At 38.8% G+C, this 22,429-nt stretch overlaps 2 protein-coding genes across 3 annotated transcripts in view; both read left to right on the forward strand.

Annotated features, from left to right (window-relative positions):
* The window catches only part of KLHL2 (kelch like family member 2), a 60,117-nt gene extending 52,234 nt beyond the window's left edge, over window positions 1-7,883 (forward strand). The window contains exons 12-15 of the mRNA XM_065693951.1: window positions 412-540; window positions 5,668-5,808; window positions 5,976-6,119; window positions 6,768-7,883. Of these exons, the coding sequence (XP_065550023.1) occupies window positions 412-540; window positions 5,668-5,808; window positions 5,976-6,119; window positions 6,768-6,796 (443 nt within the window). The 3' untranslated portion in view covers window positions 6,797-7,883. The remainder of the gene's footprint in view (window positions 1-411; window positions 541-5,667; window positions 5,809-5,975; window positions 6,120-6,767) is intronic.
* Window positions 7,884-8,930: 1,047 nt separating this feature from the next.
* MSMO1 (methylsterol monooxygenase 1) lies at window positions 8,931-17,653 on the forward strand. Of its 2 annotated transcripts, none has more exons than XM_065693959.1 (6): window positions 8,931-9,036; window positions 10,821-11,130; window positions 12,097-12,245; window positions 13,110-13,236; window positions 15,074-15,228; window positions 16,694-17,653. In XM_065693959.1, the coding sequence occupies exons 2-6, from the start codon at window positions 10,876-10,878 to the stop codon at window positions 16,899-16,901; spliced, it is 894 nt and encodes a 297-aa protein (XP_065550031.1). In that variant the 5' UTR covers window positions 8,931-9,036; window positions 10,821-10,875; the 3' UTR covers window positions 16,902-17,653. The 2 variants fall into 2 exon arrangements, with proteins under 2 accessions (XP_065550031.1, XP_065550041.1); XM_065693969.1 differs by lacking the exon at window positions 8,931-9,036 and adding an exon at window positions 9,049-9,390.
* The last annotated feature ends 4,776 nt before the right edge of the window (window positions 17,654-22,429 follow it).

Here is a 22,429-nt window from a genome sequence, read left to right on the forward strand (position 1 = left end):
GGAACCACTGCTATTTCTGATCTGAAAATGCAGGCTGTACAAGTAATTTTCATCTGAATTTTTGACATTTCTAGGAAGTCTATTTGTGAGCTTCCAGCATTGGATGTACTTAAATTAGATGGCTTTTGAACAGTTCTTTATTAAAACCAGGGAAAAGTACCTTTGTATTTTAGCTAGGCAATCTAAACTGACCCACATTGTTCTTACTAGATACTGACTGCCTTTTACATCTTTATAGTGACAAGAACTATAGTGTACTATCTTGAACTATATAAGAAATAGAAACTCAATAACTGATTGACAAAAGGGACTGATTAGTAGCTAATTCTGAGAATGATGACTTCCCTTCAGCCTCTGTACCAACGCAGTCTGTGTGGATTAGGAATGTGTTTCTGTTGTTTACCCTTCTAGGTAAACTGTATGCTGTTGGTGGCTACGATGGGGCGTCACGTCAGTGCCTTAGTTCAGTGGAATGCTATGATGCTAATACAAATGAGTGGACCTATGTTGCAGAAATGGGCACTAGACGGAGTGGTGCAGGTGAGTGGGCAAGAATCAACTATCCTTGTAAAAATGAAACAAATTTGTGATTTTCAGATGTATCTAAAAATATCTAAGGTAAGGTAAAGTCTGAGTTTAATGGAACACGTTAGTCTTGAATGGCTGATATATTGCACGTTATAAATACAAAACCATCCTATAGCATAAGATTCAGTCTGTTAATAGTAAATATCTTTCCTTCCTTTTTCATACTTTTCATATTCCTCCTTTTCCCATAACTTCTGATATTTTTAACATACACACTAATATGCGTGGATAATGACTATCAATTTAATGTCGCCTAAATACTGAAGTATCAAAATCTACATGGTCAGGATGAAAAAATGTCATTTCTTCAAAGATGTCTCTTTACCAGTGTACAGCTGATTTTTCTAATAGTATTTTCAGGTTGACTACACATATGAACTGTGACTAGGTTTCCAGCCCTTTGAAGGACTTGTTCTGCATTCTGGTTCACTGCTGGAAATGTTATCCTTGCTCATTCTTAAGTTGTATTACTGGTTTTGTCCTGTTACTTCCATTTATGTACCCTTTGCTTCATCTTCATTAATTCTTCTCATTGCCTGGTGTTTACATCTTTTGCATATGTATAAGCTACTATATGTTATCCTTCCTTATCATTTAGCCAAGGTATATCCATTTATATCCATTTATAATCCTAAAAGTCCCCTCTTTATTTTTCCTATGGATTTTTTTTTTCCTTCTTGTGATTCTGAGTATGTGTCTTTCTCTTTAAAGACATTCAAAAGTGCCTGCAATATTTGGCTTTTATTTAATGAAATACTTCCACCACTTCAAACTGACTTTAGCATTTTCATTATCTATTTATATTATGGACTGAAATCTCATCTACTGTTCTCTGTCCTCTATTTGTCTTTTGGTATTTCAGGATTTTTCAACTTGCAGAAGTTGTTTTATTTCTCTAGATGCATTGCCATGGACTTTTTCAAGTAAAATTACATGATATTAGTTTTCTCCTTCTATTTTTTTCAGTTGTTTAAGTCACTTTTTTGCCAAGTACTCAATGGTGCTTTTTAGCAACACCCTTGAAATATCTACTGGTGATCGCATTAATGTGCTTCATAACTGGAAGAGATGTTCTTACAAATATAACTGGATGGACTTCTAGTATGCTTAGTAGATTATTAATAGTTATCCCAACTTTTCATCTTGCCTTCCATTGTTCCTTACAAACTCTGAACAGTTTTTAATCTGTTTAAATGACATTTAAATTATGTCCAAATTATTTCAAAGAAATATATATTAAAGTCATTGCCAAAATTAAGATACTTAGTTTCTGATACTTTCATTATACACTTAGAAAAATCAGCAAGTTGATACATCTCTTAATGCTAAAAGTAACGTTTTGATTGTGTTTCTAAACTAAAACTGTGATGCTCAGGAAAGAAACATGATACATGGTATCTCAAGAAAACATGGTTGTCTTGTGAAACTTCTAGATACTGAGCCTGTGCATCTTTAAAGTAAACTCTGGATTAAAAACTGTCCAGAGTTGCAGAAAGGGAGAAACTGCAGAAATACTCCCGTCTAATATTGACAAGTTTTGAGAAAAATATCTATAAAAATGGGCAAATTACAAGTATTATAAAGACAAATAGTGTTGATGAGTTGTGACAAAGCTTCATTTTGCAATCTGCCCACACACCCATTTTATCTCAGCATTTTTTTAGTAGTCTGTTTTTAGTCTTTATGCTTGTAGCCTATTTATACACTAGGTATTTTCAGATTTTTAAAAAAAGTTGAATTAACTTCTGCAACTTTGATATTTAGTGCCTTTAGGTATGCTAACTACTGGGATCTTTCTGCCTTCCTCTCCCTCCCCTTGTCACAGAGTTCAGGACTTGTGTTTGTTTACTGAGCTCTCTGCTGCCTTTTACCTTGTCCTCTGATTACAACAACAACAACAGAGTAAATGTAGTCAGTTATTTCAGATTCATATAATTGAGTAAAATAATCAACATTCTTCTGTGCCATTGTGTTAAATACATAGAAAATTATATTTGTGAGTGGGGAAGGAGTGGTTGATAATGTGGAAATCACAACTATTAATTGATCTTGGCTGTACTGGCCAAATGTCCAAAACCACAAGAATTGTTTCAACTGGCCATCAGTCCTGGTAGTGGTGTTATGGATGTTAACTAAAGAGAATTTTATTCCTGTATTAAACCTTTGGATCTGGTCATATCAAAGAACTTTAGCCCATCTCTTCTGTTCCTACTGCTTCAGCTTCATTCAAAAGCAACTTCAGATGTTTATCCTCAGTTACTTTTCTTTAGTGCCAGTTGCTTCCTGGTTGATCAATACAGGGACAGATCTGTTTCCAGCAATATACTGGGATGAGGAACTTCAGACCCAGATATAGGCCATTTGGGGGGGATAAGAGATGTAAGACATGGTCCTGAAAAATGGGCAGGAAAGAAAAATAACAAAGAAAGGAGAACTCAGAAGATGGCAACAAGAGGATACAGATGGAAAGAGCCAAAAATAAGGTAGGACTTGGAAACTGGGTGTGGGATTAAGGGAAAAGGAAGCACCAAAGAGGAACTGAGGACATTATTAAAAATAAGGAGCTAAAGAAAAATGGCAGTATGGCAGAGGGAAAACCTACGCACTGAATAGGAAGGTCGGTAACTATACAGAAAACCTGGGTGGAGGATGAATATTGCATCACATTTTTAAATTAAAAATCTTAGCCCTCCTTCTAGCTCTGTAATGTTTAATTCTATGAAAGATGAATATTATATTATCCTGTCTAATAAAGTGGGATCAGAGTGGGAGAAAGAAAAGCTGTCACACTATACTGTGATATGATAGCTAGAATTAATAGTAACAAAAGAGGAATTAAATTAACTGGAAGGGATATGGGGAGAAGTTAATAGTGAATATCACTGATAAAGCATTAGATAGCATGATTTATAAAATGGTGTCCTATTAAGAAGCTATTTTTCAGATCTGCAGTACCAATTAACTCTTCCATGTTTCCTTCCCCTCTTCCTTTCATTATTAAAATCTGTCTTTTTAATAAGCAAATATAGTTATTTCAGCAGGAGTCGTCTCTCACTCTCTATAAGAATGGCTCTTACATACAAATAACTGATATGTTGTCAAAGATATTTCAGCTGGCTGTCAAGGTCTCAGGGTTCTGTTTTTTAACCCAGCTTGGTTGGGGTTTTTTTTCACTCTGAAGGACTTAACTAATATTTTGCATTCATATTTGCTGTTTCCCTTTAATAAAAATTGTAAGCTGTGCTCTTCCCATGGAGCCATTTAAAGACTATATTCACAAATCTGTATCTTAGCTTTGAGTTTCATAATCTTAAATGTGACATATATTAGATTTTCCAATGTACTTACATAGAAGTGTTTTTCAGTTGTATTTATGGTCCATCACTCACAAGTTTTAATGCAAAAAACCACCTAAGTTTCTGTAATCTGGTATGTTGGGTTCTAATACTGCATTATAAAGCGAGGAATGAACAACAGGACTTCCCTTCTGCTTTCCTTATTACCATCCTTTCAATATGTGCAGCCCAATTAGCAACTAGATACAGACTAGCTTTATTTATTCCTTCATCCGAAGCTTATAGATTGATAAACTTTTTGTAAAGTAAAGGAAACCCTATAATATCCTTCTGGATATTTTGATAACTGAAGCTTGTTGTTTGGTTATGTGGTTCAGTTAACATGCTGGAGGGAAGGGATGCCATCCAGAGGGACCTTGACACACTTGAGAGGTGGGCCAATGCCAACCTCATGAAGTTCAGCAGTGCAAAGTGCAAGGTCCTGCACCTGGGTTGGGGCAGTCCCAGGCACATCTACAGGCTGGGCAGAGAAGAGATTCAGAGCAGCTCTGCAGAGAAGGACTTGGGGGTGTTGGTTGATGAGAAAATGAACATGAGCCAGCTTCAGTGTGCGCTTGCAGCCCAGAAAGCCAACCGTATCCTGGGCTGCATCAAAAGGAGCGTGACCAGCAGGTTGAAGGAGGTGATCTTCCCCTTCTTCTCTCTTGAGACCCCACTTGCAGTACTGTGTACAGTTCTGGTATCCTCAACATAAGGAGGACATGGAGCTGTTGGAGCAAGTCTAGAGGAGGGCACCAAGGACAATCAGGGGGCTGGAACACCTCCCATATGAAGACAGGCTGAGAAAGTTGGGGCTGTTTGGCCTGGAGAAGAGAAGGCTGTGTGGAGACCTCACAGCAGCCTTCCAGCATCTGAAGGGGCCTACAAGGATGCTGGGGAGGGACTCTTCATTAGGGACTGTAGTGACAGGACAAGAGGTAATGGGTTTAAACTTAAATAGGAAGTTCAGGTTCAATATAAGGAAGAATTCCTTTACTGTGAGGGTGGTGAGGCACTGGAATGGGTTGTCCAAGGAAGCTGTAAATGCTCCATCCCTGTCGGTGTTCAAGGCCAGGCTGGACAGAGCCTTGGGTGACATGGTCTAGATTGAGACATCCCTGCCCATGACAGGGGGTTTGGAACCAGATGATCTTAAGGTGCTGTCCAACCCTAACTATTCTATGATTCTTCTCCAAATCCTGGAGGAGGAAGGTGTACACTCTTAACTGTTTACTTTTGTTTCATATATATGTTTACACGGCATTCCAACACTTTAGTGGAAACATTCCTGTTGTATAATGTCTATCCATTCAGCTTTTATCCTCCATACTGAACAGTTTTTACTTTCTAAAAATTCACTTACACTTTGTCATCTTGTCAGATTTCTGTTATGCTGGCTGAGCACTCTGTCTCATTTACTGTCACTTCTAATTAGTCCTAAATTTCAACAGTCCTTATTTTCCTGCTCATCATGTTTCATCCCAGATTTTCTAAATCTTCTGTTGCAGAACAGCTCTGGTCTTTGTATGCTGCAGTACGGTAGATAGGCATGCGAGACATTTTATCAGCTTCTTGCTGTAGCTACCGTCTCTCTGCTTTAATGCATCCTGACCCAAATGTTCTTTGAGTTAGTTCCTAACATTGACTGGATGAAATATTTATGTTAGTAGATGTAATATTTGTTGGTTTTGCTTTGTATCAAACTGTTCTCTGGTTAATTTTGAGTATTTTCCTATGTTCACAGGTGTTGGTGTGTTAAACAATTTATTGTATGCGGTAGGCGGTCATGATGGTCCTTTGGTAAGAAAAAGTGTTGAAGTGTTTGACCCTGTCGCCAGTACGTGGAAGCAGGTTGCAGACATGAACATGTGCAGAAGGAATGCAGGTATACACAACAAGTACCTTAAAATGGTAGTAATACCATTTTGTGTGAATGGCACATTCCTGAATTTCTGCTGCTTTTGTGATGTTGCAGAATAGAAATCATGCTTTTATGGGGTGAACAAGCCACCTGCTAATTTTCAGATTGGTTTCCTTTTTTTTTTTTTTTAGGTGTTTGTGCTGTAAATGGTCTCTTGTATGTGGTTGGAGGAGATGACGGTTCCTGTAATTTATCAACAGTGGAATATTATAATCCAACAACTGATAAATGGACGGTTGTGTCATCTTGTATGAGTACAGGAAGGAGCTATGCAGGTAATGTGTGTAGACAGATTTTTAACTGAATTCTTGTAGTATAACTGCTAGAATAAGAAATTCGACAAAGCATCAAAACCAAGTCCTGTCTAAGGTAAAGCCTAAGATAACAGAATAGATGTGAAGAAACTGATGGGTATGTTTTGAATGATGACTTCAAACAATTATTCACTACAAGCTAAGAGATGGTATTAAACTGTACTCAATAGGGATTTAACATATAAGTGGTGAGTCAGAAAGACGATTCTGGTATGACCAGTCTTTTTTTAAACAAGATATTTGTGTTGCAATCTGCAAAGGCCCAATTCTGAAGTTCTTTGGGATGTGATATTTAGAAAACAAGAACTGATTCAGGAACCTTTTCCCTCAATAATTGCAGTTTCTCAAATGAATTAAGTGGATGTTAATGATGTATTTCACAGATAAAATTAAACTTGAGTAATAGCAAATATTTTCAAGTCACAAAAACTTTAAGAACTTTGCACTGATTCAGACAGCATTCTGTCAGGGAAATTAGGGAAAATATCAACATTGATGCTACTGCAGTTTATGCTACTTGCAAGGTATTATATTAAAACTTTCTTTTCATATTCTTAAAGTTTTGTAAAATACTACCTAAAGATTTCTGCCTTTTTCTCTTCACTCCAGGTGTTACAGTTATTGACAAACCATTATGATCAGTAAAGAGATTTTCAACTTGATTATGCACTAGAAGCAGTCTTCAACAAGTGTATTTGAAGTGACTGAGTATCTAAGCACTTCTCTACTTGTAGCTGCACCTTGAGTCACAGAGGAAGATGTGACTGTCTACATTACAGATGACAGATGAAGATTACTCTAGGTAGAAGCAGTGTGTAGGATCATTCTGCAGTTGTGCAGAAGCTGATTGAATTTTTGAAGTCTGGTGGACAATTTTTTTTACTGCAAGGTCTTCAAAAAGAAATAAAAAAGGCTACTTTCATAAGGACCGACTTATGTCAGTCATGACTGAGAAACGGATTGTCAGTGAAGAATGGTGTGTATTCTGGTGAAAGTAAATTTTTGTCTTATTTTTTCCAGAGACTAATAAATATATTTAAAGGAATGAACTGTCAGTCTTCATAGTAAGTATTGGATCCCACCTCAGTAATTCAAGCTGGCATGGGGTAAATTTGTTTCCTTTTATATGACTTTTGTTACATAACTATACTATGTGCATATGTTTATGTGAGCATAACTTGCTTTCTATTGGAATTCTTCAAAACCTGATTTTACTATTTATAATTTGGCACAGTACTTTGAATATGTCGGTACTATGTTGTAAAACAGAGTTGTATTTTTTGATATGTAACAATGCTTAACTACTACTAATTCCCACTGAAGGAGATCAGAGATGGTATTAACATTGAACAGGTGTAATTTTGAGATCTTTTTAATAAAAATGTTGTCTGTACTTTTGATTTCTTTTTTCTGTTCAATTTTGGTCACATTTAGATGTTACTTCTTTCTTACCTTTTTATCCAAAAGGTGATTTGGCATGAAAATAACTGAAAATTTATAATGAATGTATGAAATTTCGTCGAACTTGCATGGTACTAAGGCCTATTTATGCGTGTAACCTTAGCTTCTATTAGCTGATATCTGAATATACTGTATGTGGCCATGCTTATAAAGCAGCTCATTTTTATTCGTTCTTGGATGGCCTCCTTTTAACATGACCAAAGTTATTGTCATATTTGAGATTTTCTTCAAATAAAAGTTTGTATATTGGTTTCCTAATGCCAACAGGTCGCTTAAAACTTGTGTTTCTCAATACAAGTATCAAACCAAAAAATCTTGATAGAAGTGAAGGGAGATTTATTCTTGGGGGGGGAGGGAAAGAGGGGAGGAAGGGGGAGAGAGATAAGAGCAAGCTGATGTTCTAAAGAACCAATGTCAGCCAACTGAAAAGAGCTATTAAGGTTTAGGAACTGGTTATGTAATTATCACTGGTTTGCTGTAGGTCTTTCTGAAAGCTTTGGTTTTCAGTTAAAATAACGCCCACCTCAGGTAGTTTCACTGGACCTTAAGAGCTGTGACATTAGTGTAATAGCTGAGAATAATATTTGGGGGGGACAGATGCTTGAATTAAATGGATTATTACATTTTGCTGGGGATGGATAGTGTATGATGTATTGTGAGTCGAGGTAGTGGGTTGCACTATAAAGCATTGCAAAGCATTGTACATTTGTACTTGTGTTATTTTACCTGCATCATACCACACTCAATGAATGGCGTTATGGTTCATTGCTCTTACGCTGCACCCTTGTATTTCAGCCCTTTTACCGACTTCAGCAGGGCAGTCCGTGTACTGGCATCAGGCCGCCGCCCGTCCCCGCAAGCACCGCTCTAACGGCAGCGCGGGTGGAGGTAACGGGCGGCGCGGTCTCCCCTCGGGAACGGACGCTTCCATCTCCCCGGCCGCCTCCGCCCCGTGCTCTGAACCCCGACTCCCCTTCTCCTCCTCTTCTTCCTCCTCCTCCTGCCTCAGTGCTTCTAGGCAGCCCCCACAGCCGGCCACGCCCGGCTCGGACGTGCGGAGAGCGGCATCAGGCCCCGGCGCAAGGGTCGGACCGCGCCTTCCCCACCCACCTCTGCCCACCTGAGGCACAGCCCTCCTCCGCATCACGTCTTTTACGTCACCCGGCCTCCCTCCCGCATCATTGGCTGCTCGCCGAGGTCTCACTATCCTCACTCCACCCCTTCAGCCAATCGGGACGCGGGAATCGCAGCTTCGTCCGGCCTTCCTCACGCCTGACTCTCCGCCGCTGCTTCCAGCCAGCCAATGGGCGCCGCGCCGGGCGTTGCTGCGCGGCCAATGGGAGAGCGCACTTGAAGAGCCGGCGGCCCCGGCTGTTGTTATTGCTCGGGCGGGCGCCGCCGCTGGTACCTAGCTGAGGTGAGGGGGCACGCGGGCCTCGCCGAGCGGGAGGGCGGGAGAGACCCGGTCTGACCTGACCCGACCCGGTGTGCCGGGGCAGGCGCCCGGTTTGTCGGCCGGGCACATCCCGGTAACTGCGTTGCGCAGGGCCGCGCTGGGTGAAGGGCCGGCGGTGCGGCCCGCCGCCTCCCCTGGGCATTCCCCCCAGTCGCCGTCCCGCGGTGAGCGGTTTGTGCCAACTGCCCGCTGGCAGCGTGCGTGTACCACGGTCTCCGCTCCCTCGCGGGGTCCTTGTTCGGCTAGGCAGGGTGGAGGAGCCCGGCCCAGGCATAGGCTGGCCTTTGGCATCTCGGCTAGCCGGTTCTCGGGAGGGTGAGTAGTCCGGTGTGCCTGTCGGGTTGGGAGCGCGGGCGGTAAGCCTCCCTAGCATCTGCTATGATATCTTTACAGTTAATAAAATGGTATTTAAGATGAGGTTAAGTGATAATGAAATTTAGGATGGATATAAGGAAGAAATTCTTTACTGTGAGGGTGGTGAGGCACTGGCACAGGCTGCCCATAGAAGCTGTGGCTGCCGCATCCCTAGCAGTGTTCAAGGCCAGGTTGGACAGGACTTAGATCAACCTGGTCTAGTGGAAGGTGTCCCTGCCCATGGTATGGGGGTTGGAACTAGATGATCTTAAGGTCCTTCCCAACTTAAATTATTCTGTGATCTACTTTTAAGAAACAGTAGCATCTTTATGCTGTTGCTAAGAAAGAAAAATGGTAGCTACTGTTGTTGGATACCAAGCTTGGTGCACTCTTCATGTTGGACCTAGTCTGAACATGTCAGCTGAGGGCTAATTGGCATCCTTTGGCCTATGAATTGCACACGTGTTATAGAGTGGAAGATGGGTGTGTTAGAGGGGGTGCAGAGGAGGCTGACGAAAATGAGTGGAGGGCACATTACCCACAGAGAAAGGCAGAGAGGGTTGGGATTGTTCAGGACAGAGAAAAGAAGGCTCAGTATATAAAGAACTTGTAAGAAAGATGGAGAAAGACTTTTTGCTAAGGCCTGTAATGGCAAGACAAGGGGTAGTGGCTTTGAACTAGAAAAGGGTAGATTTAGATTAGTTTTTACGAAGAAATTCTTCACTGTGTGGTGGGTGGTCAGGCACTGGAACAGGGTGTCCAGAGAAGCTGTGACTGCCACATCCCTGGCAGTGTTCAAGGCCAGGTTGTAGGGGGCTAGGAGCAACTTGGTCTAGAGGGAGGTGTCCCATGGCAGAGGGTTCAAACTAGATCATCCTTAAAGGTCCCTTTCAGCCCAAACCAAGAAACAGCCTACTCTGTGGAAGTGGCAAAAGTTCAGAGCACCTGCAGGAACGCTGCCTCTATGCTTTTGGGAGCTGTGATGAAATCTCCATTAGTTACAAAAGGCTGATTATTTCAATCCTACTGCTGTTTAAAGGTAGTCTGCTGGGTTGATGTATTTTCCATGGGTTCTGGCTCACAGCTGCAAGAAGAATTAGGCTGGGTAATCAAGACGCCACAGTTAATTTAATGTCTAAATCTGTTTTGAACCTTTTTGTGAAGAATACAATTATTCTGCAGAAAATTTGGAATAAAATTGGATAATAATTCAGTTATTTATCCTTTTGCTCCCTTGATGTAATGCCAGAACTTGAGAGCTGATTCCATTCCTTTCCTTTTCCTTTCCTGTTTTTACTTTAAAACTAGGTAACAGCTAAGGTAAGTAATATTCTGTTTTGTTTTACTGAAAATTAACTGCTGCTTATTCAATTTTTTCTTAAAATTTTCAGGTTTCTTACAGACAACTGCAGAAGAACTGTAATTGTGATGCTTGATGTTTGAACAATGGCAATGAACGACAGCGTTAACATTTTGAACTCTGCTTATCTGGCAGTGGAATATATAGACTCTTTCTTGCCTGACAATCCCCTGCAGCAGCCATTTAAAAATGCCTGGAATTACATGTTGGATAACTACACAAAGTTCCAGATTGCAACTTGGGGGTCGCTTCTAGTTCATGAAGTTTCATACTTCTTGCTCTGCGTACCTGGGTTTGTCTTTCAGTTCATACCATACATGCAAAAGTACAAAATTCAGCAGGTAAGAGAAAGTTGTGAAATACACATTTCCTGATACATTTTTTTTTTTTGAACGTGTAAAGTAGAAAATATAACTGCAGTTTCATAGCTTCCAGTTTATGTGACCCCTTTTTCTCTGTCACACGGACATTACGGAAATGGCAGAGAAAAACTGCTATATGCATGAGGAGAAAGAGAAGTGGATTTTGGGGAAGGAAATAAGGTTTGTGGGGTTTTTTTGAGGGAGGATATTCTTTCCACCATGGTGGTATATGGAGAAAAGAGTATGTCAATCTGACAGCAAAGGTTTATACAGGAAGGTGTAATAAAATCATAGCATTTGGTGGTAGAGGTCTGTCTTAGTATTATAAAAGAATTACATGGTGTGCTTACTTACTAGCAAGTGTTTCTTTCAAAGTACCTATAGGCACATCCAGTATCTAAAGATGATTGGTTTTCCCCCAGTTCACTGTGATATGAATTGCAAACTAGTAATTTCAGAAGCTGGTATTATTAGAGAGATTAATAAAATGTCTCTCTGCAAAAACTGGGTGTTTTCAAGACAACTTATTTTTTCACAAGCTTCTGTCTTCACCTTCTCTTTGTATTATTTTAGCTATGGGAAATACGTTCTGTGGCGCGAAGAACAGAAACTTTGATTTGTGTTAAACTGTTGAATGTGAAATGTTCCCGCTAATTGCAAACACTGGAATAACAAGAATAATTTGAGGCAACAGGCAAAGACAGCCAACCTCTGTTAAGAGAGGCTTTAAGTTTTATGGGAAGCTAGCTTATTAAAACAAGAGGTTTTGATGAAACCGAAACTAATACTGTCTAATTTGTATTGCCTGAGTTGATTTGTATTATTGGAGGACCTCCTATCTGTCTTCCAAGGAGAAATGAAACTGCCTCAAAGTAATTTTTGCAGCACTTCAGTTACCTGCCATAGAAATATGTAACATAACTGTTTCTTTCTGCTTCTTCTTAGGATAAACCAGAAACATGGGAAAAGCAGTGGAAGTGTTTCAAAACACTCCTCTTCAATCACTTTTTCATTCAACTTCCTCTGATTTGTGGCACCTATTACTTCACAGAGTATTTTAACATTCCATATGGGTGGGAAGAGATGCCTAGATGGTAGGTGCATTTTTCTCATGTGTTGATACTGAGTTGCATACAGCTGGGGGCAGAATATTTAACAGATAGTGTCATCAAACCTAATACACAACGATTTTTGATGATGAAAACTACATTTGTTGATCTTGCTCCTGTTGATGCTTAACTGCTATTAGAGCTTTCTAGATCTATCTTTTTAATGGCCCCAAGTTGTTCTGATACTCAGAAGAAGGGGTATTAGAAGGAGTTTGTGGGAGCAACACAAGATTCGTGATAGCGTGGGTTACATATTGGACACTGTGGGGGGGGGTGTTATCCAGGGTTTTTTTTATTTTTCCTGTTTCTTCCTTCCGCTTTATTTTATACCATAGCAGCAGGGTGTTTGTTGAAAGAGGGGAGGTACCACCTTGTTCACATTCTTCTATTTTTTTGCACTAAACTGACATACACGGGGAGGAGGTGCACTTAGAACTAATTCAGCTTTGTTTTAAAGTATGTCAGTGTTCTGACAATAGCAGTTCTTTACAACAGAAGGTCATCTTTCTTGGAAAGCTATTTTCTGTCTGGTTTGATAGCTAATGCAGCTCTGTATTTTTATATTTAGGTCTTACATTCTATGGGTATTCTCTATAGATTGTGTGTGTAATGTAATGACAGCTTGTTGTATTGCATGCTAACTCACTTTGCATATAAACATATGAGCTGATAAGCACAATAGCTCTTGTATATAGTAATTAATACTTTCAGTATGTTAAAAAGGTAATGTCAAAGTCAGTAATAGCCATAAACATTTCCCATCCCTACTAGCATATAAATTATTTTCTCTTTCAAGATTATGCATCTGGTAGTGTATTCTATAACTAATAACTCTTCTGCTTTTTAAAGGTATGTCCTGGTTGGCCAGTGTTTTGGATGTGCGGTGATTGAGGATGCCTGGCACTATTTCCTGCATAGATTGCTGCATCACAAGAGAATATACAAGTATATCCATAAGGTTCACCATGAGTTTGTTGTATGTATTCCTTGATTTTATTTTGTTTTTAAATAGCTTTTAGTATATGCAGTTTTATGCAACTTATTTGAAAGTCTTTTTTCATAGAATCATGGAATCATCTAGGTTGGATAAGACCTTTAAGATCATCAAGTTTCCCCCAGAACTGCTAAGTCCACCACAAAACCATGTCACTGGGCCTTGTCTGCGCGGTTTCTGAACACTTCCAGGGATGGTGATTCCACCACTTCCTGGGGAAGCCTGTTCCAGTGCCTGATCACCCTGTTTCTGAAACACCTCCTGTGATTATATTTCATTTAATGGGAATGAAAGATTGCTTTCTTGCTAAAGTTTGATCCTATCTGTTGGACCAGGCTTTCAAAAGTGTATTTATATGTCTCATTGCTAGGGGAGGGGAAGCGGTTGGTTTCTGGTTTCAATTGTTTGTCAGTTCTCTACCACCTATTATGTTATCCAGAGCGTACTAATCCCCAGAACGCAATCCAGGCAGGCGGCTCCTGCACAGCCTCTGTGTGCATCATATATGCAGCATACTTGATTCGGGGAAGGATAGCTTTGGATGTGGGCTTCTGTAAGCAGTATAGCCAGTTGTGTCATAATGCGTTGAGAGCACAGAGAGACTTGGGTGGTTCTGCATTGAGCGCAAGGTAATGAGCTATGCTTGGCTGGCGATGGCACTGTTCTGAGCCAGGCAGGGTGCAGCAGTGCTTACACCTTACAGTTGGTATAGCTTACTTACTTACAGTCGGTATAGCTGTGTTTAGATGGCACTGTCTCTGAGTTACAGAAGTCAGTGCTGCTATGTTTGTGCACTGCTGTGTTTCAGTGTATAACCTATAGTGTGCCTAAGGACTGCAAGCTACTGTGTCGGGGGTGATTTATATGGGCAGCAAATAATAGAGAAGCTTGGTAGTGGCTAATGCGTGCAGATCTGTGTACACCTGCAATAGCAGCTGCTGTTTTCCTCTTGCTTTTGGCAGCCACTTAGGTCTCCAGCAGGAACAGCTTCTATCCATTATTCTTGAGAGTGCTTAGCAGTTCACACATAAGTGATCTCTAGTCTAATGGCTGTTGCACTAAAGACTTCACCTGGTAGTAAAAAGTGATGATTTTAAAATTGCCCTTATGCCAAATCTTTTTTCTATATAACAGAAATAATTTCCTAATAATCAAGCTTAGAACCTTCAGCAATAGGTTAAATTTTTTTAAGCTGTTCTTTTTATACTACTTCTGAAAACTGTATATGGAATGTAATTTTTGGTAAACTAGATGTAGGAATGACTGGTGTGTGTGTAGGAAAGAATATGTTATTTCAGTCTTAAAATAGCATTTGAACAGTATTTTAAAATATCATTAAAGATGAGGGTTTTTTGAGTTTTTATTTTTAAAATAAATTTCCAAGTGAATCCTGATTCTGAGAATATTTTGGCTTCCTTCTTTCTTCTGCTTCTGAGACTGAATGCATAGCAAGGCTGATAGGAGCTTGCCAAACACTTTCATATTCCTGAAATAATGCTTTGGCCTAGGGTAGTGGTGAGCCAAAATTAAAGTTTTGAACTTTTCTATTAGTAGTGAACTGTTTAGAATCACTAATGGAATGATAATCCTTAAGACCTTGGAATACTGTTTTCTGTTTTCCCAACAGGGAGCTTAACACCCGTGTTAGAGCCCTCGCTCAATCAATACCATTTCCTTTGCCCATAACATCATTCCGTTTGTCCTATTGTAGTCTTGTGGGGTAATGGGAAGGGGAGAGTACCACAAAATGGTGATTCTGATTTGGAGGTATCTAAGACTGAGAATGGTGACTGTTTCCCTATCTGTTGTCTCTTTGTAGTCTCCATTTGGAATGCAAGCAGAATACGCACATCCTCTAGAAACACTTATCCTTGGAGCTGGCTTTTTTATTGGAATTGTTGTTTTCTGTAACCATGTGATTCTTCTGTGGGCATGGGTAATCTGTCGCTTGATGGAAACCATTGACGTACACAGGTGAAATCCTCATTACTGGCTAATAATTGTTTTTTCTCTCTCCCTGAGTTTGTCTCAAACTTACCTGTCTGTTTCACTGACATTTACTATTTATTTTGCACTGAAGTGCTTTTATGCATCTTACAGAGAATGACATAAACTGCACGGTTACCACTGGTTTATATTTTGAGGTAGTATTAGTAATAAGACTTGCTAATTAAGAGAGTGTAGACTCTCAGCTAGAGCACCTCAAGGAGGGTTTCAGAGGCTAGGTGCTTTAGGATGTCTGGCTCTTGATATTTGGTGTACAAGTGATCTTATACGTATTAGAACACTGAAAATCAATTGCAAAAAGTGATATTCCAGTCAAGATTTCTTTCCATTTAATGCTTTGTCAGACATTTTTCCCAGACTATACAACCACTGACTGTCTCTAAAATAAATATATAAATTGCTTTTATTGAAGATACAAAGGGCAAGACTCCTCTCTGTTGTAAAACTGACTTCCTTCAAATTTGGATCCAAAATGCTAGTGCAAATCTCAGTAGGCTCAGTTGAGTTCACCTACAAATGAATGAGATTTTCCTTCCTATGCTTAAGAGGATGAGGACAATAAGAGTTAATTTTTGAAATGCTAGTATTACACTTGACCTTCTATCTGTAAATTTATGTATTACAAGCATATAGTGTCTTATTGTAAGCTGAGTGTTAAGTGTTCTAGTGGGACAAAATCATTGTACAAATCATTGCTGGCTTAGTTACGTATTGCTTGCAGACTGAGAAGTATATGTTGTGACGTAACATAAAGTAATTGATGCAAAATATGAATCTCCTTTGATAATTACTATTTTAGTTTGTGGTCCACATGAGATATTTATAACAAACTATCTTGTGCTTTCCCCACTAGGTGGTGGTAAGATGCTTTCCAGTACTATTAAGCTAAAGAGTTGAAATCCCTCTAAAGCAAACTGTTCTGATTTTATTATTATCTTAATCACATATTTTGAATGTTAAACATTTAAAGAACTTGCAGCAAGCTGAAAATAAGAGGAGAAATACAACAACTGTAGTTGATTTGAGATACTGTTTTATGAGCATCTGAGCTGATGTTCATAGCTTGTTACTAAAAGATAGTGTAATTTCTTGTTCCTCCTCCCTAACATCACGCAATTGAGTCTGTTAAAGCTGTGATTTTAGTTAGTTATTTATTTTAGGTGACTTGCTTAAATGTTTTTGTACTGCCTAGTAAACTGAGCTGAAAAGGTCAACGAGTGCCAAAGCCACTTTGGAATAGTTGACAGAAGCATTTGGCTAGGATAGGAGGGATTTTGGTTTCGTATTAAGCCAGTATTGCAGTGAATACCTCAAGGCCTTACCATACCAGAGTTTTTTTTTTTATTTCATAAAAATTACAAGTTAGTGTCTATATTTTGTGGTTTATGTCTGGAAAAAATCCTTACTATATTTGCTTTTTTCTCTGCCATAGTGGCTACGATGTTCCACTGAACCCTCTTCATTTGATACCTTTCTATGCTGGGGCCCGTTTTCATGACTTCCATCACATGAACTTCATCGGCAATTACGCTTCAACCTTCACATGGTGGGACAGAATCTTTGGTACAGACTCTCAATTCATTGCCTATAAAGAAAAAGAGAAGAAGCAACAACTCATAACAAAGAAGAAGGTTAACTAAATTTCCGGTGTAAAAATTCTGATGCTAATACTGGTAGTCAACTTTTGCTTTTCTGTGAAGCAAAATAGTGATTGGGTGTTAAGCATAAATCTTGTTCCTTGGCTACTAAGTGGTAGGGAAAAATGGGCTAATTACACTGCAGTATCTTCCTAATGGGAATGCTGTCTATTTTATACATAAGTACTGCATATATTTTAACTACAGATTTAAAGATGATGCAAAAATCTGAGATGACTTGTGTCTATCCAATTTTTTTTTTCTAAATTTCAATTTTATCTTTAATGTTGCCCACTTTGGATCAAGGTAGAATTGTATAGGAACACTGAAATTGGACTTAGTTTTTTAAATATATATTCTTAAATTTGTAATATCAAATAGCAGAACATATTAACTAGTATCAGCACTGTATTATTTAAATATTGGGTAAAAGTTGCTTAAAACCAAAACGTCTATTAATAGGAAGCTTGGACAGGTCTTCTGCACACTGGATAATGCAACCTGTTAATAAATGAATATGTGGCTAAACATGAATTAGCAGAGACATTCCTGATCTGGATTTATTATGTTATTTTAGATTCTAAGTAAAAAGAATAGAAGTTTTTATTTGAAGAAAGTGTTTTTTTGCTGCTCTTTTGGTCTGTCAGTGTACTTAGCATTTACATTACATTCTTCTCTATGTGTTGTAATTTGCTGAACTGACTTGTTGCTATATTTGCACTTGTGACTGATGAAATAAATGTGGTTTGGTTTGATGAGTGTATTATACCTTTCATAGGTTTTTTAATACAATGTTGTGATAAAAAACATGTAGGATACAGCGTCTTACTCTGTTCATCTCTTCAATGAAGAAGCATATTTTCTGTTAGTATAGTCTTAAAACAGTTCCATCTGTTGAGCTACTTACAGAGACAGCAGTAAGAAATGGAGCACATCTTGTAAATTCTGCTGGTTTTTGTATTGAAGGACTTGGGATACATAGCTACTCGGTGTAGTGACAACTTCCGGGCCAAGTACATTTTCAAGTTAAGCTGCATCTTTTGCAAACTAGAGTCTCAAAATACACTACTTGAGTTGTACTAGTAATAGAGACAGTAGACTAATATTGTTGAGTCTATTCTAAATATTTGTCTGTTGCACAGGAAATAATTGGAAGTATTTACGAAAGGCTTCAACCCATATAAAGATCTTGCCCTTTGTATTTCAATGTCAGCGGCTTTTGAGACCTAAAATACCACTTCATCTACCCTTTATGTCCTTTAGAGATGCTTACAGAGTTTAAGACCACCTGAATCTTGATGCTGAATCTAGACCGTGTAGTCTAGTGTAATACCCAGAACAGGGCTTCCTGTGAAAGTGCAGATGAGAGCCTGCTTCTAACAAAACCCCAAGGTGTTAAAGGTGACATTCAGAGTGATTCAGATGTTACTTGAGATGTGGGAGTGGCTCAGATTCCTCTCCTGCGTGTGTTTTGTAAAAGCTTTTACTTCTCTATCTGTATCCCTGTTGAAATCTGGTGTTCTTCCAGTTCCCCTTGCCTCTAAAAGGAAGTAAAAACACTTGACTGTGGCAGGTGAATGGAAGCTGAAATCCCTGTATTGTTCATTTTTCAGTAGAGTCTGGTATTTAAGACCTGTGAGTCCATATGCACTGCCAGCCTGAACTTTCCATGGTGGAAGTGACCTCTAAGTAGATTTCAAAGATGGCCATTATCCTCTTTGCTTTGCCAACTCCCACTCATCCTGCAGCTGCAGCTATACTTAGCTTTATTTTACTGTACCCGTAGCCTAAAAACACAAGGAGCTTCTATTGCTTCAGATCTTCCCTGTGTACATGATCCTATTCACTATTTCTCAGCCTCCTAGCTGATGCCCTTTGCACGCAGTTGCAAAATTGTGTACAACTGAGAGCCGATTGCTTAAATGCTCTAGTAAAGAAATTTGTAAAAGCTTGGTGTCTCTATTGGAGAGCTTCATCAGAGCACTAAAAGCTTGATAGACGACTTACAAAGTTGCAATGTGTATTCCATTCTTCAAGAGGTTTTGAAAATAAGGATGTTATTTTAACACATTCCTTAGGCCATCTTTTCAGGTGTTGTTCATGGGGTGTTTGGGGTTTTTTTTCTAATACCCATTGCCAATTTTTTTGTTTTGTTTTTGTTATTTACATCTTGAAGTGTACAATGTGGTTTTGATCCTCTTTTACAAATCCCTGGAGAATTATGCAAGCTGTGATTTATAGATTTTTTTATTTGCTGAAAAAATGTGTCCACTGGACCACTCTTAACAGAGGAACTCACATTAGAAAACTACCAGCTTGTTTTGCTGCAGGACTCAAGTAGACCCATGTTTTATTACCACCTTTTCAAATGCAGAACCTTGCATTCAGTACTGAAGATGATGCTGGCTAGTAAATGACCTGCCTCTTTAATATGCATCTTTTACCATATCATGATCTGAGTTAGGCAGTTATGTTTTTGAGGTTTTAGGCCTTTATTAAATGACTGTGGGTTTTTTCCATATTTAGTGAAAGTGACTATAGAATATGTGTAGTTCTGAAAACTAAGAGGGTTTTGTGCAATGATAAAAAACAAAAGCAAGATCTGGGTAACAGGTTTTGGCTCTTTACAAGGCACAACAGAACCTTACACAATCTCTTCTCCTTTATCCTTTTTAGCAAGGAGACGGATTCAACTCTTGAAAGTGGTAGGATAGGAGATTAAGTGGGGGAGCAACATTTTCCACAACTTTATCTTCTTGAAAGTCCAGTTTAGTTTGAGTAAGGGTCATTTGTTGGAAATAACAGCTTGTACTGTCCCTTAGGATATGACAATAATTAAGTCCTATGGAAGCAATAAATTAATTTCTTGGGCTTTGTGTCAAAAACGCATGGAAACTTGAAAAGTGTAATGAATTCTTAAGATTAGGATTGCAAAATAATCAACTGGTTTTGGCTGCTGCTATGACTTACTAAACAAGGAGGTTTACATTGCACTACAGCATAGCTTGCCAGAAAATATTAATAATGATTGATACTATAATGGTAGATCAAGAGACTCCATTTATTTTCCTCAGTGAGTTTACAATAAATGACTGCTGAGTGTTTAAAGATATTTTTGAAGAAAAGTAATATATTTCTAAATTTTTAATGTTCATTTTTATTGAAAAATTTTATTACTGAAACCTACATTATAGCTACAGGCAGTTATTGCGAACTACAGTGTCTGGTTCACTGCCTTCAAATCTCCATCCCATTTCTGATGGCACCCTCTCTGTCAGCTGAAGCCTTCTGGTAAGTCTCAGCCCTTGGAAGGTGTAACTGTCAGGTCCAGGGAGAAGGCAACCTCTCATCATTGGTTCTTGCTATAATTTTCTATATGTGAAGGTATTAAACACAGCAAACAAATAGCTTTTCAGTTGTATTTTTCACTAACTGGATTATATCATGTCCTCTGCAGTAAGGCATATCCTCTGTTTCTCAGATCACTTCCGTGCCTTGTCTCTGAATTTTCGATGTCTTGGTTCAGCTGTAGATACCAGAGCTGTGCATCTACACTATTCTCTCTAATACCACTTTGGTATAATCACATCCTTCCTCTTTAAATATTGTCTTCTGTCAGCATTCAAAGACAAAATTAGCTGTTCTGCAGCATTATGCTGGAAAAGATTTTCAAGTTCTATTGGGATCTCTCAATGCATCTAGCAATACTGCTTGACAGACTGTTGCAGAGTGGTTTATATTTCTTGCTCTTAAGTGTAATTTGCAGTTTTATGCTCTGAAATATTTAAATGTGTTCAACTTACTAAGTAACCTAAGTCACATTCCAGAGCTTCTATATCCTTATTATTCACCATTCTTTGTCATCGATAAATTTTAATGAGTTTTGATTCACATGTATGTAATCACTGAGTAAATTAACTCCTGGATTTGACCACTGCTGTTAGATAATGACTCACCACTTTTAGAAACCCTCTCAGCCAGTTTTATAAACCCTCACAATGATCCTGCATGGTAGTTTCAATGTATGAGAGTGTTTGGCGCCATAGCCACGCCGTCACTTAGAAGCAGCATTGCAATTCAGTGTCTTGGCCCCAGCATCATGCTAGGAGCTGTGGTTACTCCTGCAAACTGAAACAAGGGGCAGCAATGAGCCATCTGTGTAGATATGCAGTATGTAAGTGCAAATGTCAGGTACATTTTGTATTAAATGTAAGTTGTAGTCTATAAAGAGGCTTTATGTACATGTGTAGGATGCTCAGCACCCCCACAAGAGCACAGTAACCTCTTAAATACCTGATTGGGTTGAGTTTCAGTAACATGGGTAAGTAATTTAAAAGGCGGAGACAATGAAATATTCAGACTTGCAATGCATAACTGGAAGGTGGGGTGTTTTTTCCCCTTTCCCTTTCTGTAACCTCCTATGTAACTGCCTCATCTGTGTTTGGATTTTTACAAATTAATTAGTTTATATTTCCTTTGACATGTCGTATGTGAAACCTGTTCTCTAGGTACTAGAAAAGCTGCAGCTTTCCATATCTCAACCCTATTTTGCAAGCATTGCAGAAATAGAGCCACTGAGTTGTGCAAGACTTCTTGGAAGCTGGTAACAGAAAATTCTGTCTTGAAGACGTAGCTTCGAGTGACCAGAGCTGCCAGGTATGATATGGCTATATAATCAGCATGCAGCTAAGTTTTGTAAAAGCTTCTTAAAACTCACAAGTTATCTCTACCTAATTGTTCAGTAATCTGTCAACACAGATCAACTGTTCTCTTGTTGAAATTGATTTGAGCTATTCCTAGCATTGATTTCTTGATCAAAATGCTTACCAGCTTTTACCTGGTCTCTGAGGACATACATGTTCTAGAGCTGGTTTTTTTTGTGAATAACTGTTCTGTGTTAATATCCTAATCAGTGTTTCAGAATTTTCCTAGCCTTGAAAATGGGATATAACTGGATATTAGGCCAAAAATAGTCCTTCTTAGAGGGGGCCTTAAAGACCGCCTAGTGATTTGGTTTTGCTGATCTGAACACACTTCTCCCTTGCACATTATGTTCAGCTTATTTGTGTATTAGAAAACACTGTCTTCTTTATGCAGTGTAGTGCAAGCTCACACTCTTTCCAAACATAAACCAGAGAAGTTTACTGAGTATTTCCATGGCACAATTATTAACAGTACTTTGTTATTAATAATGTAAGTAGTTTAAATATAATTTAAATATCTGACCTCCATCATAGAGTGTTTTGAGGTTTCTGTTGTTGCTAGTGTACTTCTGTTGTTTCTAATGGACATTTTGGGGTTTGGTTTTTTTTTTGTTTTCGGGTTATAAAAGAAAATAGTTGCCTGAGCCTGCTTGCCACACACAAAAAAAGTGCAGAGTTACTTAAGTCTTGTAAGCAGAGCTCTGTGAGTGTGAGGGTTTGGTTGGTTTGGTTTTTTTTTTTAAGATTTATTTATATACTTGCTGATGAATCATGACTTGCTGAAAAAGACAAATTCAGGCAAGTCCAAAGTATGTGAACATTTGAATC

This window comes from Lathamus discolor, chromosome 1 (genome assembly GCF_037157495.1).
Source record: "Lathamus discolor isolate bLatDis1 chromosome 1, bLatDis1.hap1, whole genome shotgun sequence".
NCBI lineage: Eukaryota > Metazoa > Chordata > Aves > Psittaciformes > Psittacidae > Lathamus > Lathamus discolor.

Coding starts and splice junctions, on each gene's coding strand:
- MSMO1 (XM_065693959.1), top strand. CDS start 10,876: ATGGCAATGAACGACAGCGTTAACATTTTGAACTCTGCTTATCTGGCA. Junction 12,246..13,109: donor TGGGAAGAGATGCCTAGATG/GTAGGTGCATTT, acceptor TGCTTTTTAAAG/GTATGTCCTGGTTGGCCAGT. Junction 15,229..16,693: donor GAAACCATTGACGTACACAG/GTGAAATCCTCA, acceptor TCTCTGCCATAG/TGGCTACGATGTTCCACTGA.